The 27,986-nt window shown below is 35.1% G+C and overlaps 3 protein-coding genes across 3 annotated transcripts; 1 reads left to right on the forward strand and 2 right to left on the reverse strand.

Moving 5' to 3' along the window:
* Positions 1–8,071: 8,071 nt before the first annotated feature.
* Positions 8,072–14,869, forward strand: LOC115994068 (metal transporter Nramp5-like). Its single transcript, XM_031118091.1, has 12 exons — positions 8,072–8,187; positions 8,514–8,554; positions 8,659–8,737; positions 8,848–8,952; positions 10,227–10,336; positions 10,438–10,619; positions 12,815–12,884; positions 12,977–13,150; positions 13,549–13,653; positions 13,742–13,873; positions 13,972–14,067; positions 14,467–14,869. The coding sequence occupies exons 1-12, from the start codon at positions 8,085–8,087 to the stop codon at positions 14,713–14,715; spliced, it is 1,446 nt and encodes a 481-aa protein (XP_030973951.1). The 5' UTR covers positions 8,072–8,084; the 3' UTR covers positions 14,716–14,869.
* Positions 14,870–16,572: 1,703 nt separating this feature from the next.
* On the reverse strand, positions 16,573–22,919 carry LOC115950784 (probable glycosyltransferase At5g03795). Its single transcript, XM_031068024.1, has 5 exons — positions 22,384–22,919; positions 21,119–21,405; positions 19,513–19,745; positions 17,263–17,420; positions 16,573–16,972 (listed from the first exon to the last, which is right to left on the reverse strand). The coding sequence occupies exons 1-5, from the start codon at positions 22,582–22,584 to the stop codon at positions 16,871–16,873; spliced, it is 981 nt and encodes a 326-aa protein (XP_030923884.1). The 5' UTR covers positions 22,585–22,919; the 3' UTR covers positions 16,573–16,870.
* A 965-nt stretch (positions 22,920–23,884) lies between these two features.
* On the reverse strand, positions 23,885–27,897 carry LOC115950798 (uncharacterized tRNA/rRNA methyltransferase slr1673). Its single transcript, XM_031068045.1, has 4 exons — positions 27,324–27,897; positions 26,289–26,586; positions 25,554–25,604; positions 23,885–25,011 (listed from the first exon to the last, which is right to left on the reverse strand). Exons 1-4 carry the CDS (start codon positions 27,605–27,607, stop codon positions 24,610–24,612), a joined length of 1,035 nt encoding a protein of 344 aa, XP_030923905.1. The 5' UTR covers positions 27,608–27,897; the 3' UTR covers positions 23,885–24,609.
* Between the last annotated feature and the right edge of the window lie 89 nt (positions 27,898–27,986).

The raw sequence follows: 27,986 nt of genomic DNA on the forward strand, positions 1-27,986 counted from the left end.
CATTAAAGCTCGACAGCTGGTCGACAGCTGCATCTATCGAGCTTGAGGAAGCTGTTCTACATTCGGTGTGCTCGACACCTTCTCGATAGCTGCTCAACACCTGCTATTTGTCGAGGTTTAAGATTTTCAGAATTTCAATATGATTTTCTTGGGATCCGTGAATATGTCTTTGGCCTTCTTTTCTCCTAAACCTAGACATATAAAAGGATCAGTTTAAGGGCCGTCAAAGTGTTCACAAGTTGCACAAACTTTGAGTAAACTCTGTTCAAGCAAATTATGACCGGAGACAAAGTTCTTGCCCTAGTTCATCTCTTTCTCTTGAAGAAGTTGCTGTGTATGTGCATCGTAGGGTTTTGTGACCAAGCATCTTCTTGATCTTCATCCTTTGGATGAACTAAAGAACTCTGCAACCAACAACCTTCTTTGTTGGTGATTGAAGTCGCGTACTGGGATCCGCCCAATTGGTTAGTCACATACTGAGAGTCGTGCATCTGAAAGGGGAACTATCATTATAGAACAAGTCCAATTGGGTATTGGGGTAAGGGTTCAACTGTAGGTTGGTAAGGTACTTGGATTCCTTTATTTGTAACTACTTGTTATGATAATAGTGGAGTTTCAGAAGTGGTGACCTGAAAATCACCCGATGGGGTTTTTGCTGTTAGGTTTTCCCCATTCGTAAACAAATCACCGTGTCTTTTATTTTCCGCTACATATTTACTTTATTGGCGATTTGTTTGTGCTATCATGCTTTTGCATGATAAATTGATTAATTAATAACTTAGCTAATTAATTTCTATCACAAGGGGTCATTCAGTTTGTGGCCTATCAATGTGAAAATTAGATTCAACGAGACTTAAACAGAGGATTTAGAACTAAGCAAAACAATCAAAATTGCAAGAACCCTAAATCTGCATTTCTGGGCATGAGTATGCGCACGCATACATGAGTATGCGCACGCATACATGCCTAGAAATATAGTTTTAAAGCAAGCAACACTATAACAATCAAACGAAACCTAACATGCTTCTAATATAAAACTAAACAATCTAAACTAATAACAAAGATATCAAATATAAACAAAACAAAATCTATTCCTAAACATGCATTGGATCTAACAACAAACAAGAGCAACATTTGACACACCAAAACATATTCATCAATATATCAAATCATATCAACTTTCCAATCAAAACATGATGAGAAAAAACAAAACATATTTCTAAGCATGAATAACATATAAATTAACTAAGAACAACAAAAACACAAATTATAAAAGAACCAAATCAAGGAAAAGCAATGAAGAGAGACTGACCTTGCTATGGAATACAAGCTTGATTGATATTTAACTGGCCCATCAATGCCTACACAACAAGATTCAATAAGATATTAAGGTAAAAGAAGATTTCAATAGTTTATAGGTAATTACAACTCAAAAACAAGATTAGTTTTGAAAAGGGTTTCGAGAAATCAAATTGGGAAAATAATTTTTATCTTAGAACTAACTAAAGAGAGGTTTTTAATTTGAAAAAAACGTGCAAAGGTGCTGTGTGAGTGTTTTAGAAAAGAGAATTAAGGTTTTAGAGAAGATGGATGCTAAAATATGGCTCTCTCTGGCTAGGGATTTGATTGGCAGCCTAAAATGAGTATTTATAAGTTAATATTAGGGTTTTCAGACTTTTTAATGATCTTTGGACGTTTTTAAGGGTCCATAGGCCGGCCCACATCAAAACATTACGTTTTGGGCCCTTAAAATGAAATTTTAAAATCCAGAAAATCGGACTGCCCAGTTGGCCCAATTTCAAACAGTAATAACTCACTCAATTTAAGCTCAAATTAGGTAATATTTGTATTCAAATTGAAGCCCAGAATGTCTATTTTCCAATGAGACAAACCTTACACAAAAATTCTCTGTGGATCAAAAGTTATGACCAAAACAGTGAGTAAAGGTTATTTTTCAGCATCGTTTTCAAAGTGATTTGAGTACTTTTGAGTTATGAAGTCCTACCTATGGGGTGGATGGATCATCAAAGACAACGACGGGTGCCTTGGTCCCCAAAAAAAACTATGAACTCCTACCTACAAGGTGGATGGATCATTAAGGACACCAAGGGGTGCCTTGGTCCCAAAAAAATTTATGAAGTTCTACTTTGAGGGTGGATGGATCATCAAGGACTCTGATGGGTGCCTTGGTCTCAAAAAAATTTATGAAGTCCTACTTACAGGGTGGACGAATCATCAAGGACACTGACGGGTGCCTTGGTCCCAAAAAAATTTATGAATTCCTACCTATGGGGTGGACAAATCATAAAGGACACCGACGAGTGCCTTGGTCCCAAAAAATTACTAGTCCTACCTATGGGGTGGATGGATTGTCAAGGACACCGACGGGTGCCTGGGTCCCAAAAAATTTACTAAAGTCCTACCTACGGAGTGGGCAGATCATCAAGGATCCCAACGGTTGCCTCGATCCCAAAAAATTTTTATTAAGTCCAACCCAGAGGGTGGATGGATCATTAAGTCCAAAAAAGACAACAAGTCCTGCCTATAGGGGGATGGGTCAATAAGGATGTTGACGGGCACCTCAATCCCAAAATTAACATGTTCCTAGAAACCCAAAGGGTTGACGGTAAAAAATACTTGAATATGTACTTGAATCATAAATATTCCTGACAAATGATCTTACATAAAGTAGACGATAGCAGTAAAGGCATTTATGCAACTATATTTAAGATAAAACCGACGGTTGATTCAAACAAAAACACAAAGGAAAATATCACATGTGGCAAAACAGGGCACCTAAGTTGTCCTCAAAATAGAATTAAAAATTGCAAAAAAAAAAAGGGGGGAAAGTAAACATAAAAGCTTTCTCTTTAGGCAGTGAGGGCAGGCTCAGCTCTCTCTTCCGTCGCCTCTTCGGCCTGAGGTAGACCGTCACCTTGAACCACTTAAGAGGCCAAGAACATGTTCAAGTGCATCCTCATCTCCATCCTCAACATCAACCACCTCATCATCTACTCTAGAGGTCGGGGGGACAATAAGCTCAATCTAGACGGAAGAAAGGTCCACATTGGGGAAAAGGGCAACGACTTGCTTTCTAAAGTCCTCGAAGCCCTTGCCATACTGAGACCTCAGTAGGTTGAAGAATGGCTATGAGTCCTTATACTCCTTGACAGCATCGGGCTTTGGTCTTGTCCAGGGTCTCACAGAAGGAAGTCACCTCAGTCGTTAGGATGGCTTGGCCTTTATCAGCTCCTCAGCTCGATGGGCAGCGCCATCGAGCTTCTTCACCTGCTCTGTCAAGATTTTGACTTCGCCATGGAGAATGTGTGCCCCCTCTTTGTACTTCTCCAGCTAGTCTAATTCCTCCTCTAGACAGCCCCTCAAGAGTTTAACGATGGCTTATTGGGTAGCACACTTAATCTAGAGTGCCCACATCCTTACCGAAGCTTGGTAAAAACAGATGGTCAATACGCATACACTACGCGACGAAGTAGAATTATGACTCAACAAAAAAAGTCACCCTTATCAAATCGAAGAGACCAGAGTCCCCCAAGGTATCTGTTTCACGCTCAGAACACTTGTTGAGGTCCGCATCCTTGACAATAGAATAAGCCATCTGGATGGCATGCTGTTTGTCCCTCACCAGAAGAGGGACCTGAGGGATAGGTTCATTGATGATGGGGCCACGAGCCGACATCAAACCCTTACCTGTGCCATGACGGGGAGGGCTAGGAATGCCTTGGGAGCCCGTTGGGTCTGAAATGATGGGTTGGTTGACGGTTTTCTTCGTTGTATGTCCCATGTCGGCTTGGTTCTTCCTTTTCAAGCTCGTTTTAGCGGCCGGGGTAGACGAATTACAAGCCTTTGATTGAAGGGTTGCAGCCTTCTTCACCCCCAAAGCCCTTTTCAACCCTAACTCCATATCTACAACAAAAGTAACAATGAGATAAGAACGGATGGATCAAGACTTAGGACAAATCAGAACTAGGCGACGGATAAAATACTTACATTGGCGAGATTGACCTTCCAACCTTCTAGCTTCAGCCGTCGGCACCGGTCCACAATATGCGTGAAGAGTGTCAAGCGTCACTAGCTTCTTCTAACTCCTTTCTATTAAGGGGATCTGTAAGATTCGTTCCAAAAAATCCCTCTGCTCCTCGTTGATTACCATCAGTGCTTGAGCTAACGGATAAAAAACAAGAAAGGGTTAGCGACGGAATAAATAGGAATATGCAAAGCAAGAAGAAAAATAATATTTAACTCAACAACGGATGATCAATTATACTACGGACAACTCACCAGTAGTATCTAAAACTCCCCAAGTATTGTCGAACTCAACTACATCCCCCCATTCCTCAGGTCTACACACCCATCGTAGTGTGTTTCCCAATCAGATTTGTTTATATGGACGAATAAAAACACCACCCCTAGGAGACCTGTCAGGTTGTTTCTCGCATCAACACTTAGACACTGACAAATGAAGGACCATACCAACAGGTACATATAGTGGGTCCCACAATCCTCTATGTAGTCTCCACGCACGTATCCTCATATGGAAATGTCTTGCGCATCACGTACAAAGACCCTAGTATACACCCGTGTCTTCCCCATATGGAAAGACACCCTAAAATCTTGGAACCTTAATTCCATATATTCTCTACAAGGAAGAATCCCTACATCCAAGGGATCTTGGTTCACTAATTCGCTACTATAAAAGCCTCAGACCTCCTCTTCTCCCATGTATGCAAAAAATCCCTACTTCTCTCACTATAGAGTTCTTAGATATTTCTCATTCACTGACTTAACCTTTGGAGGGTCTTTGGCTGGCACCCCATCGGTGCTCTCTGTTTGGTTCTTGGTTTCTTGTTCTTTAAGTAACAATTGGAGCAATCGAGGACAATCAGCTGACGATTTTTGTGCATCATCATGAAAGATCACCAGCCTAGTTAGCATCAGTGAATGCTAAAAGGGTTAAGAGGCCTAGATTGAAATGAAAGCCATGCAGGTGAATTTTACCTTTAATGCATCTTAAAACATGCTTCGAAACCATAAGACAATTATTTATTGGGGAATACATGAATTGACAAATTTAGTGAACAACAAAGGAAATATCAGGCCTAGTAAAAGTGAGATACGTACAAAGCTCTAGTCATGCTTATAAACACAATAGGATTAGGAAGGCTGTAATCACCATAAGTTGTGAGTCTAATGGAAGGAAAAGATGGTGTTTTGATAGGATTGGCATTCTGCATATTAAAATGATGAAGAATGTCTGAAGCATATTTGGAACGGAAAAGTGAGATGCCAATCTTGGTAGGAGTATTTTGAATTACAAGGAAGTAATTCAAAGGTCCCAAATCTTTAAGTTCAAAAGAGTGGCTAAGGGATGTAGGACATAATCTGTAATTTAATTTTTGTCATTTATTAATTTTGGTACTTTTATGTAATTTTCATTATTTTAGGTTTATGGTTATTATTTCCTTATTTTTAGGTACTTTTAATACTTTTTAGATCAAATTTGGTTCCTATTATGATCAAGTATTAATTAAGATTTGTTTTAGAATATTTTGTTGTCTGTTAAGTGTTATGGGGCTTTAAATAGGCCTCCAAGTCTGTAAATGTTTTTTTGAACAATTAATCAATCAATAAAATTCAGATTTTTGTCTCTCTATTTTTTGGTGGATTTCAAACTATTTCTCCTTATGAATTCAAGGACCCTCATGAATTCAAGGAAACCCTCATGAATTCGAGGTTTACTACCAAAACTAACAATTTAATTTCTATTTCATCAAAAAAAGCAATGTATATGCTTTTTTTTAGACTTCCACGACATCAAAATGAGAGAGATAATGTAGGTGGTGTTATTTCCTGTGGTGATAATATTATCAACATATGAGAATGTAGATAGTAGTGTGACTAGTGTGATAGATGGATAAAGAAGAATCTACAAGAGTGGTAGTGAACCCTAAGTAAAGCAATTGGTTGGTGAAGCTCTCAAACCAAACCTAGAGGGTTTGCTTCAAGCCATAGAGAGGATTTAGGAAGTTTGCAAACATAGGTAGGATGAATTGGATCAACTTAATTAGTAATAAGGTTGTTGCATATAAACATCTTCCTTAAGAATTCCATGTAAAAAGGCATTACTTACATCAGGTAGGAAAAAATAAAAAATGGGTGTAAAATTAAGAAAAAATCCATTGAGATAGTTGAACTTGTTGGAGCAAGAAAAATAATTTTTTTCAGCAAAAATTTGGGGGGAAAAAAGTGGGATTTGTTGAGTTCATTGTGAATGCTCTAATACTAGTAGTAATAAGTTTCTTCCCATCAAACAACACAAGAATGAAGCCTTTCAATCTGGAATTCTATGAGTTCAAATGATAGTCCAGTGTAATTCTATCCTTTGTGGCATCCCATTACCTATAGTTCAAACCCCACGTCCCCCCTCTTCCAATGTCTAAAAAAAAGGAATTCGTAGACAATAATCTTAAGAACATAATTTTTCAACAACTATTGAGATTACATATTATGATTGGTACCAATAAAAAATGTGTTAATGATAGGTGTAAATGAAAGTGATGTTACTTTAACCATAACTTATTACCAGCTTAGCAATTGTGAAAAGATTGGAAAAAATTAAGTGTCCCTACATTGCTCATTTCTTGACCCATTCCTTGCCAAACATGACCATTCCATATTGGTGGTATTCATTATCACCATCATCATAATCATCATCATGTTATTTCAAGCATAATATTATATGACTAGTTTTTTTTTTTAGTTACAATGAGAGTGATGAGGGAATTTATACCTTAGATGTCTTAATTCATTATTATCATCATCACCATCACCTCTTAATGTTTTCAATCAAGACATCTAAGGTATAAATTTAATCTTCATGACTTTAATACTTGACTTGAACTCTTGTTTCTTAAAGTACTAAACACATCTTAGATCTACCCAATTATAAGTGCATTTTGTCAAAGAATTAGCCAATTATATAAAATATGTCTTTAACACACTTCAACCAGAAACTCTAGACGCCTGTCTCTGTTTCTTTGTTCAATTTGTTTAGTCTGCTATGTGCGTTTCTTTTAAATTTTAGTTTGTGTTTTTCGTTAAGTATGCCTGACACTCACGTGAATTGGTTGAAGAATTCAGCTTAATTCAATTTTTGTGTACACTACAACTACCATCTCTCAATCATGCAAACAATTTGGTGTATTGTATTCTTATTAATTAATAGGAGTATTGTTCACCTTGCCGTTTGTGTAACATGCAAACAACTTGTTTTATCATCGTTTTTTAAGTAGGTTCAATTTTAATTATGTTAACAACAAATTTAGGCACACACAATAAATATTTAAAATTATTAGTATTGTTTTACTAAAAAGCTGTCACTTTATTCATCCAAAAAAAAAAAGTCATTTTAGCTAGGAATTAACAAATCAACTAAGATATGGACTTTTAAATTTTTCTTTTTAAAATTATATAAGATTTTACTAATGAGCATATAAATAAATAAATAAATATCTATATCTATTTATCTATATATAAAAATATATAAATTAGCAATAATTTCAAAATGATATATCGGTATTTTACCGATACTAAAATATTTCATTTTCTTAACTAAATTAAAATAACATTCAGTATAATATTGACTTTCATGAGGAGTAATTTTTTTTTCTTTTTTTATTCAGATTGGAATGAAAGGAATATTGAATATATAAAGTTAACTATAGTTTTTGTACAATTGTTTTTGCAAAACATCTTACCAGATATATATAGCATGATTTTCTGCTCTCTCTTTTTTTTTTCTAAAATTATTATTATTATTATTTGAGAAACAATTTATTTATTTATTTATTTATAGTACTCTCTATAATTGCCCATGATATTTGTCTTGTAGGAGTACTCTAAAATTATGAGGTACTCTCTATAATTTTAGATATTTGTCTTGTAGGGGCTGAATTATTGTAACACGCGTAGTACATTATGTACTCTCCCTTAACAATCGCCTTTATAAATGGGATGGAGAACTTATAACAATGAGATCAGTACAAGACGTACAGCAAGTCTAAAACATGGCTCTAGTTCGGATAGAAGAAACCCCTAGATGGAAGAAACTCTTGGGTTATGTCGGACCTGGTTTTCTCGTTTCTGTCGCCTATCTTGATCCCGGAAACTGTAAGCAAAATTTTCTCTCTCACCCCTAGCTTGTGGTTCTAAATGTAGGTGATTTTGTGAGGGGTCTTAGTTTAAAAACTAAAAACGATATTTATTGGTGAAAAATATTGGAATTCTCAAAAATACCACCCTAATAAAAGTGATTATAGAAATTATATGACAAATCTGGAAAATATATCTCCACCAAAATCATGGTTTTATTAGCTGAAATGTCAGAAAACATACTAAGATTAATATTGTATTAATAAAATGTTAAAATAATCAATCTCGTGAAGCAAAAAGAAAACATTTTGTTATGCTCTAAGTTCTTGCTTTGTCTGCACTAGTGGAAACAGATCTACAAGCTGGTGCAGACCACAAATTCGAGGTATTCCTTATTCTTCATTTATTTTTGGGATCATTATTATTATTATTATTATATTAGGATGGATTCTTTGTCCCATATGAATGCAATCTATTTTGTATAAGCAGTTGCTATGGATCGTGCTTGTTGGGCCGAGCTTTGCTTTAACAATCCAGTCTCGTTCGGCAAATCTAGGAGTGGCTACAGGTTCTCCTTCTATGCTGTGCTCAATCATGCACGTGCATTTTTATCTCAAACTATTTCATGCAATATTTCAATCTTTATTAAAGTTACTGCTTAATATCGCTTAATTACAGGAAAGCATCTTGCTGAGCACTGCAAGGCAGAGTACCCAACTTCAGTTAATTACTGCCTGTGGATACTTGCGGAGGTTGCTGTGATAGCTGCGGATATCCCAGAAGGTATGGACAATTTTAAGTGAAACATGTTAAAATAAAATCAAAATCCTGTGTCTCACTCTTAACATTCCATTTTACATTCCATATGTTTTTTTATTTTAAACTTTGATAACTTTACGAGTGATTCCATTTTGTATACCATCATCTGTTTACTTTATGAGAGAGAGAGAGAGATGTGACATGTAAAAAAAGACATGATATGCAGTGCGGCTCAATGGTACAAGTCATTAATGTGGCTGCCTAAAGAGCTGTATGGATCCGTGTTTGACCATCTCTGGCGTTTGCGTTTTGCTCCCTTCTTTCTTTCTTTTCTTTTTCTTTTTTTTTTTTTTTCGCGTGTTCAATTGTTAGAAACCAATTTTATTGTTCATGTACTGTTTATCACTATTTATGTATTATTTATATACTGATAACGCATTTAAAAATATTAAAAATCGATTTCACGGTACTATTTACACATTTAAAAATTATTTTGTTACAGTGTTTTCAGTTTTCAGTTTTTAGTTTCAGCAAAAATAAATTGTATTCAAACGGACCCTAAGGCTGCAAGTTAAAAAAAAGTACTTAAATTTTAACAAATAGTATTAATTAAGCTAAAATATTAACCAATAAATAAATTTTTTTTTTTATCAAATGAAAAACAAATAAAAAAGATAAAGAAATACTATGTCCATAACATTTTTCATAATACTTTTACAACAAAACCTAAATAGCATACTGTTACATGTTGTTATTGATATTAAAAAAATAATTTTAGTGGTAGGTTGAAATAGAAAACAAGAAGTAACATAATACCTAAGATTTGTTATGAAAAATATTGTGAATGTAGCACTTTTCAAAAAAAAAAAAGCAATAAATAAAAAAATTTACAACATTTTTCACAATAGTCAAGTTAACAAATTTTTACTAGTTTTCATCTAGGTTCACCACTAACATTATTCTTTAACTTACTACTATCAATCTGACACATCAACAAATGTAAAAAATTTTGTCAAATTTTTTACGTATATAAACTTCTTATTAAAAAAAAAAAAAAATCTCTGATTCATGTAAAGCAGTAATTTTGCATATAAAACAAGATAATCAATTTTCACCTTAGGCCTTCAAATGCATCAAGTTGCCCCTGTTGATATGTTGCAATTCATGCAGTATAAAATTCAACCTATGGAACTCACATAATATGAGAGAGATATTGTATGTTACCAATACATAAGACACCATCCTTAAAAGTAGAGGAAAATTCATACATAGATGTCACTGACTTATGATTTTTACAGTCGTAGGAACAGCATTTCCTCTCCACATACTCTTCAAAGTACCCATATGGATTGGGGTCCTACTAGCTGGATTGAATACTCTTCTACTCCTTGGACTGCAACGATATGGTGTAAGTAGCTAGCAGTGACTAATATTGCTCCAAGCTAGTTCTATCTAACTATCTTTCTTGTTATTTTACAGTTCTAAAGTGGGTATATTTTTGGTTGGTAGATAAGGAAGCTGGAGGGTGTAATTGGCTTGCTAGTGATGGTACTAGGCTGTTGCTTCTTCACCGTGATGGTACACGCTAAACCCAGTGCAGAGGAGATCTTGACTGGCATGTTTGTTCCCAAATTGAATGGGCCACGGGCCACCAGTGATGCCATTGCTCTTTTAGGAGCTCTCATCATGCCGTAATTTCACAAACTACTATATATATATATATTGCTACTTTTCTAACTTTAAATAGTTTGGGGAAGCAAATCAAGCATACATAAGTACATGTATTTAATATTGATTCAGCTATGGACCATATATCTTCTACAAAATGCTAGTATGTATGTCACACTTGCGTGAGCTCCACGAATCCAGGCTGTCGGCTATTTGTGGTGGGATTACTGAATAATGTGTAGTGCTATTTCCGGTAGGTGAAATATTGATTAACCTGGAGGTGGAGAGAAAATACATGTTATTTCTGTTGTATGTATCCTCACCCTCACATAGGGGTGGACCCAACACTTGTGGGGTTCACCCCCATGTGAGGAGGAGGATACATGTAATGGAAACAGAATAGACCACCTTAGGGTTGGAGACCATATCTTTTATAAAATACTATCATACTGCCTAAACTCCTCAGAACCAGGCTATCGGTTTTGTGTATATGAGATTAATAAGTAAGGTGGGGTAAGTTTTAAAAATTAATTAGTATTATGCACATACACAGATCAAAACTTATACATTATATAAGTGAAATTGAATAATAAAATATATAATGAAAATAAAAGAACTAGTTTACTTCAAGTTATTTGGTGAAAAGTATTTGGTATAATCATATCATGTAAGACACAATTTTAATTATAAAGTATATAATGTAGTAAGATTTCGACATTAGCTTATATGTAATTTTATTAATCAATATTTTGGTAATGATAATTAAATCAGTTGTTATAATATACTTTTACAACTCTCACATAGATAAAAGGATTATATTTTCACATGGAATTTTTATTTTATTTTATGATTAGATAGGTTTTAATCACAACTATATGATTAGTTAGGTTCCAATTCCTGGTTGAATAAATTTTTTTAATTTAGGTTTAATTTGAAACTACCCCAAATTATACATGAATTGAGTTAAATGGCTAAGCTTTTAATAAAAGGTAGCCACTTAGTGCAAGAAGAGTGTTGCCACTCGGTGGATAAAGAAGATAGCCACTTGGCACAATTACAACTTATAGAATCCAACTTTTACTATATACTTCCTCTACCCCATATTGCTTATGCTTGTTTAGAAAATCCAAATTTTTAAAAGAATATTATTAAATGCATTGTTTTTTACATAAAAATGTAAAGTTTCCAGATTATCATCCTTAATTTAAACTTTCATCCCTTAAAAAAATAAAATGAAAGAAGAGTATTGGCTTTTTCAAAGATAACTTCATTTTGGAACTTCCGAAAAATGAAGTAGAGTGAAGGTTAACAATTTGGGATGGAAAGAGTAGTATGTGACAATATGTCAAACTTTTCAAAAACACCAAAAAAAATTTAAAAAAAAAAAAATTTATGTTATTTCTTATATTTTATTTTATGTAATACGAATCAACTACATTACTTAATTATTATGTCAAGTTATAATTTTTCTAATAAAATTAATAATACCTTTAATATTTTCCTGTACAAATGGGTAAAATTTGTGCAACATATGCTAACAAGTTTGTAAAACCTTTTTCACAAACTTTTGAAAAGTTATAGCATCCACTTGGTGATGTTGGCACTCTTGAATAAGTAATTATCAAGTACTTATACAGTGGCTTGATGCTCCATCTTCTCATATTTATGGCAATATTTTTGGTGTGATTCACTATGAATTTGAGAGAATGAAGCACCATGTCATGTGCTTTGAGAGTACTTAATAATCCCCCCACCCCAAAGAGAGAGAATAAGTTTCTGAAGCCCTTGAAATGAATGGCATCGTTCCAGTTTCTTGTATCACATCCATATATAATGTGGCTAACCTTTAATACTGAGGTGACCCCCAATGGATTGGGGTTGAACATTGTTTCCCTGGGTTAGAACTGATCAGGTATGAGCTTGAAAGCACCTTCAAAACCTGGATGATCAGTTGTTGGTTGGACCACCTCTCTCAAACTTTGCAAAAGTGTGAGCTTTGAAGAAAAAAAAAATTATTGCCCCAACCTGAGGCCCACATGGCCTAACTTCCCTAGCCAAATAGATTCGGACCAAATTCACCACCAGATAATTTATCACCAAATCCACTCTAGTAATTTCATTTGTTTTCCCATTTATAGGCTCTTTATATAGAATATGTTGTGGTAAAGCCATCGAAAACATTTGACTCTGCCACTATTCTCATACTATCAAACTACAGACACAATCTTTTTCTCCACTCAGCACTGGTTATATCAAGAAAAATCCCTCACACCTTAGATGGCATCAAGGTAAGTAATTAAAACCTTCAATTATTTCCTTCCATGAATGACAAAGTTTGATTAAACTAACCACCTCTCTTACTCTCTCTCTCTCTCTCTAGAGTGCAAGCAAGTGCTTTTTGATAGAAAGTGGGTTAGCATTGTTCCTAGCGTTCCTCATCAATGTGGCAGTCATATCTGTTAGTGGTAGCGTGTGTTCCAATCCAATTATATCTCCAGAAAACAAAGCTCAATGCAAGAATATCACTCTGGAGTCTGCAGCTTCCTTGCTTAAGGTCTTACATATATATGCCTTCTTCCTTATGCTAATTACTTATTCAAAAAAAAAAAAAAAAAAAAAAAAAAACATTAATGTTTTCATGACCAACAAACTGTTGTTGTTTCTCAACAAAACCATAGACGGCTTAAAGACTTGTAGTTCAGTGGTATTGTTGTAAGAAGGTTCCAAGTTCCAACCCCACTTGTTGTAAGGAGGAAAATTCACATGAGGCGAGGCATGTAGAGAAAATGGCAACTTAGAACTTTAAAACTAAGTTTTACGAAACCATGCAAGTTTAATATATTATGTTTGACAGGAATTTCAGCAACCAAACAGAATTAGGTAACAGAATTATACGTTTGTTTTCCTGATTTGTTTTTTTTTTTCTTGACTTGCTATATGGTATTTTAATAGAATGCCCTTGGAAATTGGAGTTCGAAACTTTATGCCATATCCTTGCTTGCTTCTGGTCAGAGTTCAACTGTCACTGGAACCTACGCTGGCCAGTACATTATGCAGGTGCTCATCAATGCGTGAATCCTTTTCCCTCAGAGAGATGAGCTTAATTATGAAAGATTTCTAAAGCTTTTAGCTGCGTTGTTTGCAGGGTTTCTTAGATTTGAAGATTGAGCCCTGGTTGAGAAACTTAATAACAAGGTGCATAGCAATTACTCCAAGTTTAGTGGTATGCATTATCAGTGGATCTCGGGGAGCTGCAAGCCTTATCATTATTGCTTCTGTAATTTCAAACTAAACAGAACTCTTAGTTAACTTCTACTCTTTCTAATCCTTAAATTAGTCCAAAATTTTGATTTCTATTGTTATTTTTCTTTGCAGATGGTCTTATCATTTGAACTACCATTTGCATTGGTTTCTCTCCTAAAGTTCACCAGCAGCGAAGCAAAGATGGGTCCCCATAAGAACTCAACAATGGTAAGATTTCTAACATTTTAAGGTACTTTTGCATCATTTAGTAATATTAGTTCAACCCTTAAAAAATTGAACCTAGTGCGTAAAACTTCCATTTTTAATTAGTAGTCAATGTTTTATCCCCCAATTCTTTGGAGAGATTGATGTCAGAATTCAAACTCGCTTCCTATCACCTATTACTTTTGGTGAAAGGCGTTTTCTATTGCACCAAGGTCTGACTTCTATAAAACTCACGACCTATATTAGTACAACACTTACAATGATAAAATTGATTTCTCTTCATGCCAAGATATGCCAAAATAAAGGCATACAGTAACCGGATCCATATGATTAATACCCATTGCTTCTTTGGCATAACAATTATATGGTGCTTGACAATTTCTTTTGGTACTTCCGCCGTAGGTAAGGCTTGTTTCATGGCTTTTGGGGTGTTGCTCAATTGGGATCAACTCATACTTCTTAAGTACGACTATCATAGGAAGGATAACAAGTAAGCAAACCTCAAAAGCTGGATCAATCCTCGCAGGTGTACTAGCTCTTCCAGCAATGGTGCTTTACGTCTCATTATTGACATACTTGACATTGAAAAGAGAGAAATCTACTGAGAGCTCCCCTAATATGATGATGAGTACTATTGAAACAAGAAGCTGAGACAAACGGTTGGCAATTTGGAGAGCAGAATAAGGGAGATGGCTTACTACTAGTTGCAGACCTACACCTGCACAATGCGTGTGAATAAATAATTATTTTATGATTATGGTATAATGTATAATTTGTTCTCTAAAGTTTGTTGAAGATAGTTTGTTCTCTCTAAAAATTAAATATTTTATAAAATTATTTTTCATCTTTCTATATTTACCAAGATATTATTTTATCATTTTTGGTGTGTTTGATTGATACTATTTCTTTATGAGCTGGTCCATAATATTTGAAATTGTGTTATAGTACTATGATTTGTTTTTCTAATTTTTTTTCTTTTATAGCTAAACTTTTTTAAATTTCAAATAAATTATTCAAATTCTCCATTCTCCCACAGAGAGAAATACAAAAGATATCACACATATCAACCAAAGTCCCATCCTTAAAACCTAGCGCACGCCCCCTGATAATTGGACTGGTCTAAGAGCATTCGCATTGGGCATGCTAAATGGCATATGTAGGAAAATTTTAGCATAAAACAACCCCTCCATCCGGTCTTTCAATTCTAAAAAGTTTTACAATAGAGTTACAGTACAATTATACTTATACAAGTCACTGTTCACCAATTGTAAACTTAAATTTCATTTTTTTATTACTCACTCTCTCTCCTCTGTCTTTCACGCTCAGACACTCCTCTCTTCTCCCTCTTTTCTATCTTTGCACTGTGCTTTTCATTTCTCCATCTTCTCTATCTATGCAATCTACTTGCCACCGTGGTCGATTTCTCTCTATGGTTGCTGCCGTGGGTCTAATCGGTGTAGTGGTTTTCCTAATTAGCGTGGTGGCATGGCGAGGTGGAGATCGACGTGCTGGTGCCTCCCTCTATCTATGCTTTTCATTTCTCCCTCTTCTCCCTTTTCTCTATCTACTTACCGCCGTTTTTGCTTTCTCTCTCTGGTTGCTACCATGGGTCTGATTAGTGTAGTGGGTTTATTGATCGACATGGTGGCATGGCAAGGTGGAGATCAGCGTGGCGTCATAGTTGAGGTGGAGATCGGCGAGGTGGGTTTGGGTGGGTTCTGATGGGGTTTTTTTGTAGTTGTTGTGGCCTGTGTCTGGGTTTGTGGAGATCAACATGGAAAGGGTGAATAAGATTATGGCTTCGGGCTATTTAACCACCTCGTCGAAAATGAAGGCTCCAGCGGAAGTTGCAGCTGGAAGAGAGGTAAAAATTAGAGAGAGGAGAGAGATGGGAGAGAATAGATATGATTTTGGGAAATATTATTTTAATGTGTTGTATTGTAAAATAAAAGTTGAGATGTTATAAATATTGTAAAATGGTATTGTATAATTGATAAAGTCACTTTTTGAGATAGTAAAATAAGATAGGATAGAATTTCCTGATGCGAATGCTCTAAGGTTAAAGTAGTCCGAGTTATCTTAAAAAAATAAAAATAAAAAAATAAAATAACAAACAAGGACATGTATAAAAAAAGGTAGGGCTCTATGGGGAACAACCAAACATAAAGAACAAAACAAATTACCCTTAAAACATTAGTAACGTTACTCTCCATCACGATTTTTTATTTTTTATTTTTTTTAGCACATGATTTTAAACTTTCTCGTGAACAATATATAGCACAGTATAAAGAATTGTATCCAAAGTATTACAATTAAAAGATATCGAATTAGCGAACTGAATAATAGTACTACTGTCACTAAAACTCAAGACAGTCGATCATTCAAATGGTAATCTATGAAATAAAAGCCTCAATTTTTCTTCCAAAATTTTCACGTCATCAAAGGGATGAGAATTCCTCTCCTGCCACAAAAGCCACATCAAACACAAAGGAACACAGTGGACAAGCATTTACGGAACCAATTCCTCCACCCCAATCAATAAATCAAATACTCTACATAAGAGCACCCAATTAACTCCAAAAAACGAAAATAAATAGCCCTACATCACATTGGCAAAATCACAATGAAGTAACAAATGATCCACCGACTCCCACTACACCTACATAAACACCACCATTCTACTAGTGTTAATTCCTCTCTTTCTAAGACTACTAAGGAACGTGAGAGAGCTGCATATGATAATTTACAAACAGTTTGAATTACTAGCCAGCAAATGTACATATAGCATACTGGAAATATAATCAAATCAGTATTTGATCACATTGTGGCGCAACCAAAGCTCATACATGACCATATGGAATGCATCATATCTGATGGGTGGAGAGTTCCACTGGAAATGCCCCTGAACCTGATAGAAGACAATCCATAAAAGAAATTCTTATCAAGTAGTTTACTTTATTTTCCCCTTTTTTTTCTTTTTTTTTTTTTTTTTGAATAAACTGTAAAGACCATTGAAATAATACTTAATACAATAGTGAGTTGTTCACCTACGGAACTTGAAGCCGACAAAGCACACATACATACGTACACACAAACAATATATACAGCGTAGAAGCAGATTGACCATATGAAGATTGAAAAGTAGTATAAATCAGATAAACCACTTAGAATTTTTGACTTGAGATAGAAAGGCAATACCTTAACTAAGTTCTTGTGAAGTGCAACAAATTCAGCATCAGGTATGTCCTTTAGAATTTGCTTAAGCTGATACACATCATGCTCCTTAAGTATGACAGCAAATTTATGCCAATCCAGAATATCATTGAATGGCAGGTCATAATAATTTGACAATATCACTGCAAGAGATCCAACACATGAAGAACTTAGGGATTTAAATTTTAAATATATACTAGCACAATGATATATAGTGTCGCTGTGCGATATATGTACAGATTTATATACAATTATAAATTTTTTTTTTTTTTTAAAAGGATAAATTAAAAAATATTTTGATAATATAATTGAAATTGAAATTGAAATTGAAAAATTACAGAAAATACTTTAAGTTACATGTTGACACATCTTGTTATAAACCCATGAGTAGAATTCACCCTTGAAAACCGGTTTGCAAGGGGAGGGAGCCCAAGAGTTCATAAACACATGATTTAGCTTACACTTAATCCATGTGGGACACTAAGATCATAACATACCACCACACCCCGCAACCGACATCCACGACGGCTCACTCTAGCGACACTGACCCAAGGGTAGCCCTTCCTCTTTTTGGTGGCTCCACTCATCTACCAATAATTTTAATCTAGCCTCTAGGTCGCCTCCTTCGAGATCCGACCACAATGTCGCAACTCATTTGATCCCATACTCAATGAGCTATGTCCGATTACTCGACATGGAACCTAGCTCTGATATTAAATGTTACAAACCCATGGGTAGTACTTACCCTTGAACACTGGCTTGCAAGGGAAGAGTAACCAAGAGCTTATAAACACATGATTAAGCTTACATTTAATCCATGTGGGACACTAGGATCATAACAAATCTCATGTAAGACGAAGCTTTTATCAAAACCTATTTTTATAATACATTATTAAAATAAATTAAAAATAATAATGAAACTTCTCTTTAGATTTCTTGAAACTTTGGTAATTTAGTTTTAATAAAAGTACTTCTGAATTTCTTAAAAATTTAGTAATAAAGTTTAATTTACAGAAAACTATGTTGACAAGTTTAAAGATCTATGGTGTGCCATAAGCTGTAAGAACTCAGTTCAATAAGTGACACTTATCTTGAGCCATAAAATGCAAATAAATTATAAATCTTTAGTAATAGAGTTTGATTTAGAACAAAGTGCTGCCAAAATTACATTGATAGTTTTATAGTGCACCACATTGCAAAAATGCATACAACCTGTACATTTATGTTGGCCATATAGCGCAAGCACGATGTGTAAGAGTTAAGTCCCAACCTTTTTTTTTATTAATACAAAAAATTGAAGTAATTTAAAGTAAATAATGAAATTTCTAATAACTCTTTGAAATAGAAATTTAATAGAACTAGTATTTTTAATCTTTTTGAAAGTTTAATATAGTGTCACAATCTATGTTAATAATTTTAATGTACTTATAATCCACCACATAGGTCCACCTATGTCTATGCTTACTATCAAATATTTTATTCACAATCGATCCCAAACCCAAAAAAAAATGACAGTTGTGGTAGATTGACAGCCAATGTAAAATTTTGTCACTTTATTATGAATGGATCCACTAATACCTACTATGATCTATGGTACTAAATGTTGGGCTATTAAGAAGTAACATGTCCATAAGATGAGTATAGCTAAAACTAGAATGTTAAGCTGGATAGATGGAAATAAAAGAGAAAATAGGATTCGAAATGAGGGAATTCATTTAAAGATAGAAATGACTCCTATTGATGAACAGATGAGAAAATGTCCCTTAAGATGGTTTGGACATGTGCAAAGGAAAGCAATTACTCCACTAATGAGAAGCGTGAGTTGACTCAAGTCGAGCGAATGAAAAAAAAGGTAGAAGAAATAAAATAACATTAGTACAAGTAATTTAAAGGGACAGGTCAATTAAGAAGATAACAGAGAATATTACTTCGGATATAATAGAAAAGTGGAAAAACATACATGTGGCTAACCCTAACTAGTGTGTTGAGGATACATAGTTGACCTCAAAATTTTGGAACTAAAACTTGGTTGTTGTAGTATAGTACGCCACATGAAAAAAGCACTCTTGAAAGTTTTAAATGATTTTGCAAACCCCCCACGCTAATGTATAAATTAGCAAAATCGCATAAGCTGTATAAGAGTGCCAATCAATCAGGTTTGAAGTACAAGTCATGAAGCTAAGCAGTACTCCAAGTATGTAGTAAAATTACAAAATTAAAACAGTGAAATCTCACCAGGAACACATCCATAATGGATTGAGTCAGCTATGCGAGCACTGTTGACTTGGGAACCACCAGGGCATATGCAGAACTTAGTATTATAAAATCTCTTTTGATATATGAGTGGTCCGATAGCCCTATTTATTCTGTTGTTCGAAATATCAAGTTCAGTGTCATTCTGCCACACTCGTGCTAGTATAACTCTAATTTTAGAGTTTCGATGTCCAGCCCAAAAGCCAAGTGTTGTCCTGCAAATCATGTTTGTTATTTTTATAAGCAATTAACTGCCTTGCTGTGTTTTTTTATTTAATAAAAAAAAAAAAATCACAGTCAGCTACCTATGTAAGGCAAGTCTTAACCTAAAACAATTTCAACTTTCAACTAGTGATAAGATGCATCATGAGACATTCCTATGAAATGAAAACAACATTCCATTCAAGATGAAGATGAGAGTATACAGTTATTTTCCCTTTTCTAATAATTCTAGTATGTATAAAGACAGATATGATAGATAACCTCAAAAATTAACAAATATTATTATTATTGGGGGAAAAAAAAAATGGTAGGATGAAATCTGACCATCACCATACCATATCACGACAAAATAAAAAAAGCAGTCTTTGCAGAACTTGATAGGTTTGAGGAATTGTGAAATGTTCTTACTTTCGCATTTCACTTTTCCCAGATATTCTTGACAACATTACTGAACATGTTTGGGTTGGAAAGTTGACACTAATAGATCAAGTGAGACAAGTGTCTAAATTATGCTTCACACGTGAGATAGATGGGCTTTCTATTCACAATTTAATTTTATGAAATAATGCATCTCAGCTCTTAACTGCTAGCGTACCGGTTCCTTCTGCTACCTGTAACTTCAAGAGACATTAGAAATATACAATGACTCAACAATTATTCCCTTACAAAGAGATAGACCTTAAAAACAATTCATTAGATGACTTTCTTTTTCTTTAGTTCCCCCAATAACCCTCCCCCTCCAAAATTAAGGATCATAACAAGCCCAAACCCCATAAGCTCCCATCCATGACCTGACATTCACCTTATAAAAGGAAGCAATATACTAAGCCACTCAAGATAGTGTCTGAACTAAAATGGGTTCAAGTTCCACAAATTTCCAAAAAATCTCTACAAGTTAACCAACTTTCAGGGTAAAAAGAAGTTTCTATACAAGTTTAAAAAGTTTTAACTAATTCAGACTTATAAACTGGTAATATGGTTTAACTTTTAAAAAAGTTTTGCCATTGATCATCACATAGGATCCTTTAACAATATATGGTTTTAGTACATCATGATCCCATAATATAAAGCACTAGCGACACTGCATTCAAGATAACAATCTGGTTGTAGTTCCAATTCCACGAAAAAAAAAAAAGTTAAAATGGAGGCAGCCAGATATTTCAAATTTGTATGCCATTTTTTGAATAAGGACTTATTTCCTTAAGAAATAGGAGAGTAAAGCAAATTGATGTTTCAAGTAATAGCTCAGGACAAAGAGAGTAACAAATAATGAAAGTCGGAAATAACCCCAAAACTGGCCATCTGCCATCTACTTATGTGAAAGTATGATAATCATGTAATCAAACATTTACATTCCACAATTTACCTATTTTCAATATCATTTCCTCCAGCTGGAAGGGCAAACGGTTGCAAAACTTGAGGGAGAGCAACATCTTTGTGTGGAATGAATCCAACATCATAGCTTGGGGAGCACACTACTCGAATTGAATTCTTTACAAGAAGCAGAACTCCTTCTGTTGCCCTAACACCAACATCATGACAAGTGACAAAAAAATGATCCGCACCCAAGGTTCTATTCCAGTAAGGATAGTTGGAAATTAAGCTTTCCACATAATTCTGGATTATTATGGTCATATTCTCATAAGAAGTGCCCTGCACATGATCATGCAAGCATCACATAGCAGCAGAGAAGAGATCAGAAGTGTAGGTGTAGGTGTTGAATAAAGTGTATTTGTCCTAAACAAGACCAATATCTGAAAAATTGCACTAATTGCGAGTTTGTAAAAGTTAAACTTGCTGTGACAGTCTGCAAGGTAGAACTTTCTGACACATCCAAACAATCCACATTTGCAATCATTGTAGTCATTTTTCCTTCAATGAACTCAAAACATTACAACTGACACCAGAGCAAAACAAGCAGTGCCTCAGATTTCACATGGATCTCTACATAGAGTTTCTTCTAAAGCCACAACAAAATCTCATAGCAAACTAAGGTATCAGCCTGCCATAAGTCAAAACATAATAAAATATTACACCCAGACCCCCCACAACTCAAAAGGATGTTGTGAGATTTTGTTGTGTCCATAGATTTTCTACTCTACATATGTTGTATATGGTATATACTTATAAAGAACATCTAGTGCAAGAAACCCTTTATTTAGTGGAGTTCATTCACCAACTTCCTTGACCTTTCAGCATTGGGCAGGCATCACTCAGCCCCCATACATGGTCTTACGAATTTGCAGAAACCTATCTTGTGTTTTAATTTTTGTAAACAACAGCCTGGGCGTGTACACTGTGACCCCCAGGCACCCGTTCTCCTGAAGTTACAGGTCTATTTAGCCATTTAGAGTTCCTAACTCAAAAAACAAAGAGAAGTACTATGTCCACAACATTTTCAAAACAAATCATAGTCGATAAGTTGTTATTGATTCAAACCATAGGGGATAAGTTATACTGGTGCACAAAACTCCTACTTTTGCAGGGTTTGGGACTCTAAAATCTTAATGAAATTCACAAGTTCCAGTTGTCGTGCTTTCTCAGCAAACAAACACAGCATTGGTGCATATAAATATAAAAGAAGTTTAACAAAAGGCAAGCACAGAAAACAGCATTATCGTAAGGGCATACCTTGCCTCGCATCTTATGGCAGGAGATTGGAATGAAGAAGAGATGAGCCTGATTGGGATCATGGGTACGGAAAATACTATCACGAATGTTCTGAAAGAAATAGCCTTCACTGGCGTACTTGCCCGTAAGCTTTCTTGGGGTCTGGTAAAAAGTGTTGGGATCACCATCTGGGTATATATACACCTTGAATCTCCTCTCCATCTCCACATAATTCAACCCAAATATCTGCGGCAAATGGTAAACATCCCCGGAAACATCATCTTTCTCCACCTCCACCACCTCTAGTTTAGAAAGATAAAGCTGAGAAGTAGAAGTAGTTGTTGTTGTTGGTGGTGGTGAGGAGTGGAGGGAATTGGAATTGTAGGAGAAGTATGTGAAGGAAAGAAGGGTTAGGGTGGCGAGGGTGAGGGTGAGGGTGATGAGAGAGAGAACGCGGCTGCAGCCTGAGGCTGAGATGCCTTTCCGCCGGTTGACATTGCCAACTATGCCCAATAAACAACTGTGTTGTGTTGTTGGGAGATTTTTGAGGTTGTTGTTTTAATCTTTAGTTATTACTGTCTTTCACTCCCTTCTTCCCTTCCGCCGCGAATCTATGATTTATCGCTTATCGCGTTTGTCAATTTATTCTTATAAAATAAATTAAAAAAAATAAAGTTGATTTATCATACTTTTTTTTTTAATTAAAAATTTTCAATAGTTACCATGGAGGAATGGTTTAAGGGAGTGTCAAATGAGCTACTGGCCTCTTGGCCTCATTAGTGTAGTTTACCTTTATAGATTAATAATTGGAATAGCAGGCAATGGCATCGACAATGGACAAACATTTTATTTTTTCCTTGGGATGAAAAGCCATACTAGTTTTAAATTGGTAATCACTATAAATTTTATTACATTGACTTTACGGTTATGTTTGGAAACTTGTGTTTAGATTTTAAATTAATAAATTTGATCTCAAATCCATTAATTTTAGTTATTATTTCAAATTCATTGATTTTAAAGATTTAAAAATCCTACGTAGATTTATCAAATTCAAATCATTGACCTTTTTTTAAACTATCTAAACAAGATATGTAGATTTTAATCACCCAAATCCAAATCTAAATGCCAATATCTTACTATCCAAATAGACCATATATAATGTGCCGACTTTTAAACATAAAAAAACACATATATTAAGTCGCAATTACAAGAGGTTGTGGGCTTAGTCCATTCCATTTCTACCAAGAGTCGTACCTTTTCATTGAAAGACTTTAAAATGGCTCTTCCGCGCACCTTCCATCAAAATACAGAAGGATGTTCAGTGAGTGACCACGATTCTTGGCAATGGGGTCAATGATCAACTCATAAATTAAAAACCTCGACTCAAGAGTCAAGGCCCACTTTGATACCAGATTTTTTTTAGGAGACCTCATTGATAAAATTAGCGGAATTGTACCAAATCATTTAATTAACCAATTATGAGCTTGATTTCAATTCGAGGTTAATTACACCACAGTAAACAAATTACCAATAATAAAGTGCAGTAAGATAAAGACACAAGGCAATCTGTTTACAAAGTGAAAAACCAGTGGCCTAGCCAAGGAAAAAAAAAAAAAACCCTTTGAGGGTTTACCACTACCACCAATCCCAAGCAAAATCTACTATTAAAATTGAAGTTCTTACAACAGATACTTACCCTAATTTCTAATTGCTACCTTTAGTAGTGGCTTACTCAACCACACAACTCCAACTCGGTTGGACTCTTCTAATATGGATTTCACCAATACAAACCTCCCACTCGCGACTTCATGGATCACCTCAAAGATTTTGCAACTTGTCTATGTTAATGTTGTGGCTTCAACTTGATCACCAATTGACAGCAACGCGGTTCTTCAAATTCACAAAAGTGTATCTGATAGGATGGTGAATTGAGAGATTAGGTGCAGAAAGTCTAGATACACGTGAAAGTCTGTGTGTGTGTCTAGTGACTCGGCCGGCAAGTCAAATGCTAAGCATTTCTTTGTGTCGGTGATTAACTCAAAGCATCTCAAAACCTTCCTAGGAAATTATATCATTCAATTTTGCTGCACAGCATTTGTAATTACAAGTTTAACATCCATCTATATTACAAATGAAACAAATAGAGGAAGGCTCTTTTATCTTCGATAATATGGCAACTCAAAATCAAAGGGCTCGTGCACGTTACTCTCCGTAGTTCCTATAGCATTAACAGAAAGAGAACAAGAATCAGACACATCTCTGATTCTTAGGCTGAAGCATATACAAGAAAATCCCTCCTGCCACTGAAACATTCAGAGACTCAAACTCTCCAGCCATTGGAATGCTCACAAGCTCACAAACCTGCAAAGATTTCTCTGAAAGGCCACTTCCTTCACTACCCAATACAAAGCACAATGGCACATCTACAAAAGAATCTGCTAGCTCTTGAGAAAGCCTAGCAACTGGCTTTAAATTTCCAGTACTCTCTGGATGGCCAGCCAGCACCTTCATTTGAAATTCATTTATAAGGGCTTCAAGATGAACCCAGTTGCCAGAAACTATAGGGAGCTGAAAGGAGGCTCCTCGGCTAGCTCGAAGTGCTTTCTCATTAAACGGATCACAACAGCCAGGAAGTTGAAAAACACCTCCCTGTTGGACACCGGCCCCAATATTAGACTGACTTCTAAAATATAGATGAAGAACAATAGTTCACGTTAGGCAAGAAAATGCATGAAAAGAGTTGCATTAAGTAATAGTATTCATAATAGTGTATGGCTAATCATTGATCTTTCTGTTCAGTAAAAGGAGTGGGACATCTTACAACAGAATGGAAAGATTGTTGAGTCTCAATATGTAAGTGTAACCCTTAAAATGTTATTGCTTGTGACAATTATCATTGAGAAGTTTAAAATAATGAAACCAATCAGGGTTAATGCATTCTACAGGCAGCCAAAGGAAACCTGTAAGCAATCATCAACTAACATAAATTTGCAGCAATGGTAGTTGGGAGTCAAACTGATTCCTTAATGATGAAAAGAAATGGCACTTTACATCAAAGCTTTTAACACAACTGAAGTTCAGCAATGCAAGTTGGAGAAGCATCCATATAATATAACATCAGAAAGGTTGTGGAAAAACATAAAAAAGTATAAAGAAGGCAGATACTTCAAAATTGCAACTTATTTCCTTACCCATTTAAAGGCCATAGCTGATCTGAGTAATGTACCAAGGTTTCCAGGATCCTGCAGTGAATAACACCTTTGAATTAGTGATACAAAATTCATAAGGTTCCTAAATTCAATTGCCTGTAATTGTAACCGGGATAACAAACAGCATCTTAGGAGTTAGGAATCTTCAGTTAATATGTCATGTTTATTGTATAAAGCAGCACTAATAAACCTTTATGGAATTTTGTGCATTTAACAAATAATAGGGAAGAGATGAAAGAGACTTCAATTATTTCCAATCTTTTGTTGCAACAGTTTTATTAAACCTAACAGAATTCATGCTTTGCTTCTGTCTTGCATATTTATATATGTATGTATTAACTACTAATATAGGTGTCTTTTATGTCGTATGAGAAAAGAAATATCAGGTGACTGAGTTGCAGCCATGTAGCATGACAAACTCTTGGCTTCAATTGACTCTACCTATAAGAAATTGGTAATTAGATCTATTCCCCTTCAATGACTTTTTTCTTCTACTTTCTAAGAATACAGCTTTTATACTTGGATCTCCACTGAGCAGAAGACTAGAGCAGCATCCATAATCACCCCAAAAAGCCAAGAATTGCGTGATATCATCTTTTTACACACACACACACACACACAAACACACACAAAAAAAGCAAGGCTACAACAATGGAAGAAAAGCCAATCAACAGCCTCCCAATAATGACAACTACTCAGGATAAGTGTGATAATCACCTGGATCCCATCAAGGACTAGAATTCGATGCAGTGATGTGAACCATCTTTGACAATCTGCCTTTTCTTGACCATCAACTACATTGAAAAAACTGGTAGGAATACTCATCAGGGCAATTGCTTCAATAGATTCAGTTGACTGCACACCAGAAAGTTTTCTCATCACCATAGAGCTCACACGCACAATACGAACAGAGAGATCATCTATCCCTTCAGGAACCTCAGCTTTATCAAGTAGAAGTAAACAATCCATTCCCACAGTTTTATCCTGCAACGATTCTTGAAACCTGTATATTTCCCTACAGACAAAGAATATCTCATTGCTTTATCACCTATAACATATTAACATGTAGTTCCCATAATCAATTAGGCAGTGAATGCTGAAGTAATATAAAAATTTCGGGTAAGTCATGGAGGAGATAAAAAAAATTAAATCTTTGATAATAAAAAAAGCAGAAAGGTCAAATGTAGGGAACATGTTAACTACAACATAAATAGTTCATAGAAATTTAACAACAGAGCTGCCATATCAGTGACAATGAATAAGATGAAATAGCATTATGCAAAACAAAAGTAAGGGAATCATAGAAGAGAGAATAAATTATTCAAATTTCCTCAACCAAAGATTTCACTCTCATTCTCTTAAATTATTTGGGACCCGAAATATCTGAACTGTCAGGAATTTTAATTTTTGGAAGCCCAGAAGAACAAAATTCATAAGATTGAACAATTCAATTTCTTTTCTTCTCTTCCACTACTGAGCATCCAAAAAAAAAAGCGAAAGCCGGAATTCATTTGAGAAAGCTCTAATCACTGATAATTACAAAGTCCACGGCAGAACTCATTTTCTAATTCTTGGAAATAATAATGATAATAATATTCGTTTACTTTCCAACATATTCTCAGCAACGAAAACAGAGTTTAAGAAAAATAGTAGATACCCATTTTAATTTTTGGGCTACTAGGCTTGTTGACTACAACATAGAAAACCACCCAGATAAATTGAAATGAAAGAGAGAAGGATTAGCATGAGTACCTAATAGGGGTAGCACCCACAACGAGAACTGAACCATGGGAGTGGCGATAAGAAGAGTTGTGGCGCAGCTTGAGGCAGTGCTTCACAAATGGGTTTGAAGTGCTAGTAATGGATTGCACATGAGAAGGTAGAGGGACTTTCACTTTCACATCGTAAGAAGCATTGTCATACTTCTTTTCGAAATGGGTTTGTGTCTGAGTCTGAGCAACTTTGAGTTTGAGTTTTGGAGGAAAAGTAGGTGATGTAGTCACCCAGCCCCAGCAGGACGTGTCTGTGCATTGCATTCCTTCCACTCAGTCTATACTCTATACCATACACTCGCAGTTTTCCTATTCTGAATACAGAATCGAAGCTGAAAGAGTACTTACTTTGCCACATAAACTACCTTCCAATACCAATACATGCTTCTATCCAATACCAATACCAATACCAATACATGCTTCTAACTAGTGTTTTGGAGAATGCTTAGTCCATCAGAGGATGTACAGTTTGTCAAGACGCATTGAGGATTAATCATTTGTAAGTACTAATAGATTTCGAACTACACGTTACATTATTCACAAAATATCTAGTTTTATATGATAATCAAATGGTCATAATAACGAGTACCTTGAGGGCATATGTTAACAATTTATTTAAGGAAAGTTTTGACATCGCTTTTAT

The sequence above is a fragment of the Quercus lobata genome, chromosome 6 (genome assembly GCF_001633185.2).
Source record: "Quercus lobata isolate SW786 chromosome 6, ValleyOak3.0 Primary Assembly, whole genome shotgun sequence".
NCBI lineage: Eukaryota > Viridiplantae > Streptophyta > Magnoliopsida > Fagales > Fagaceae > Quercus > Quercus lobata.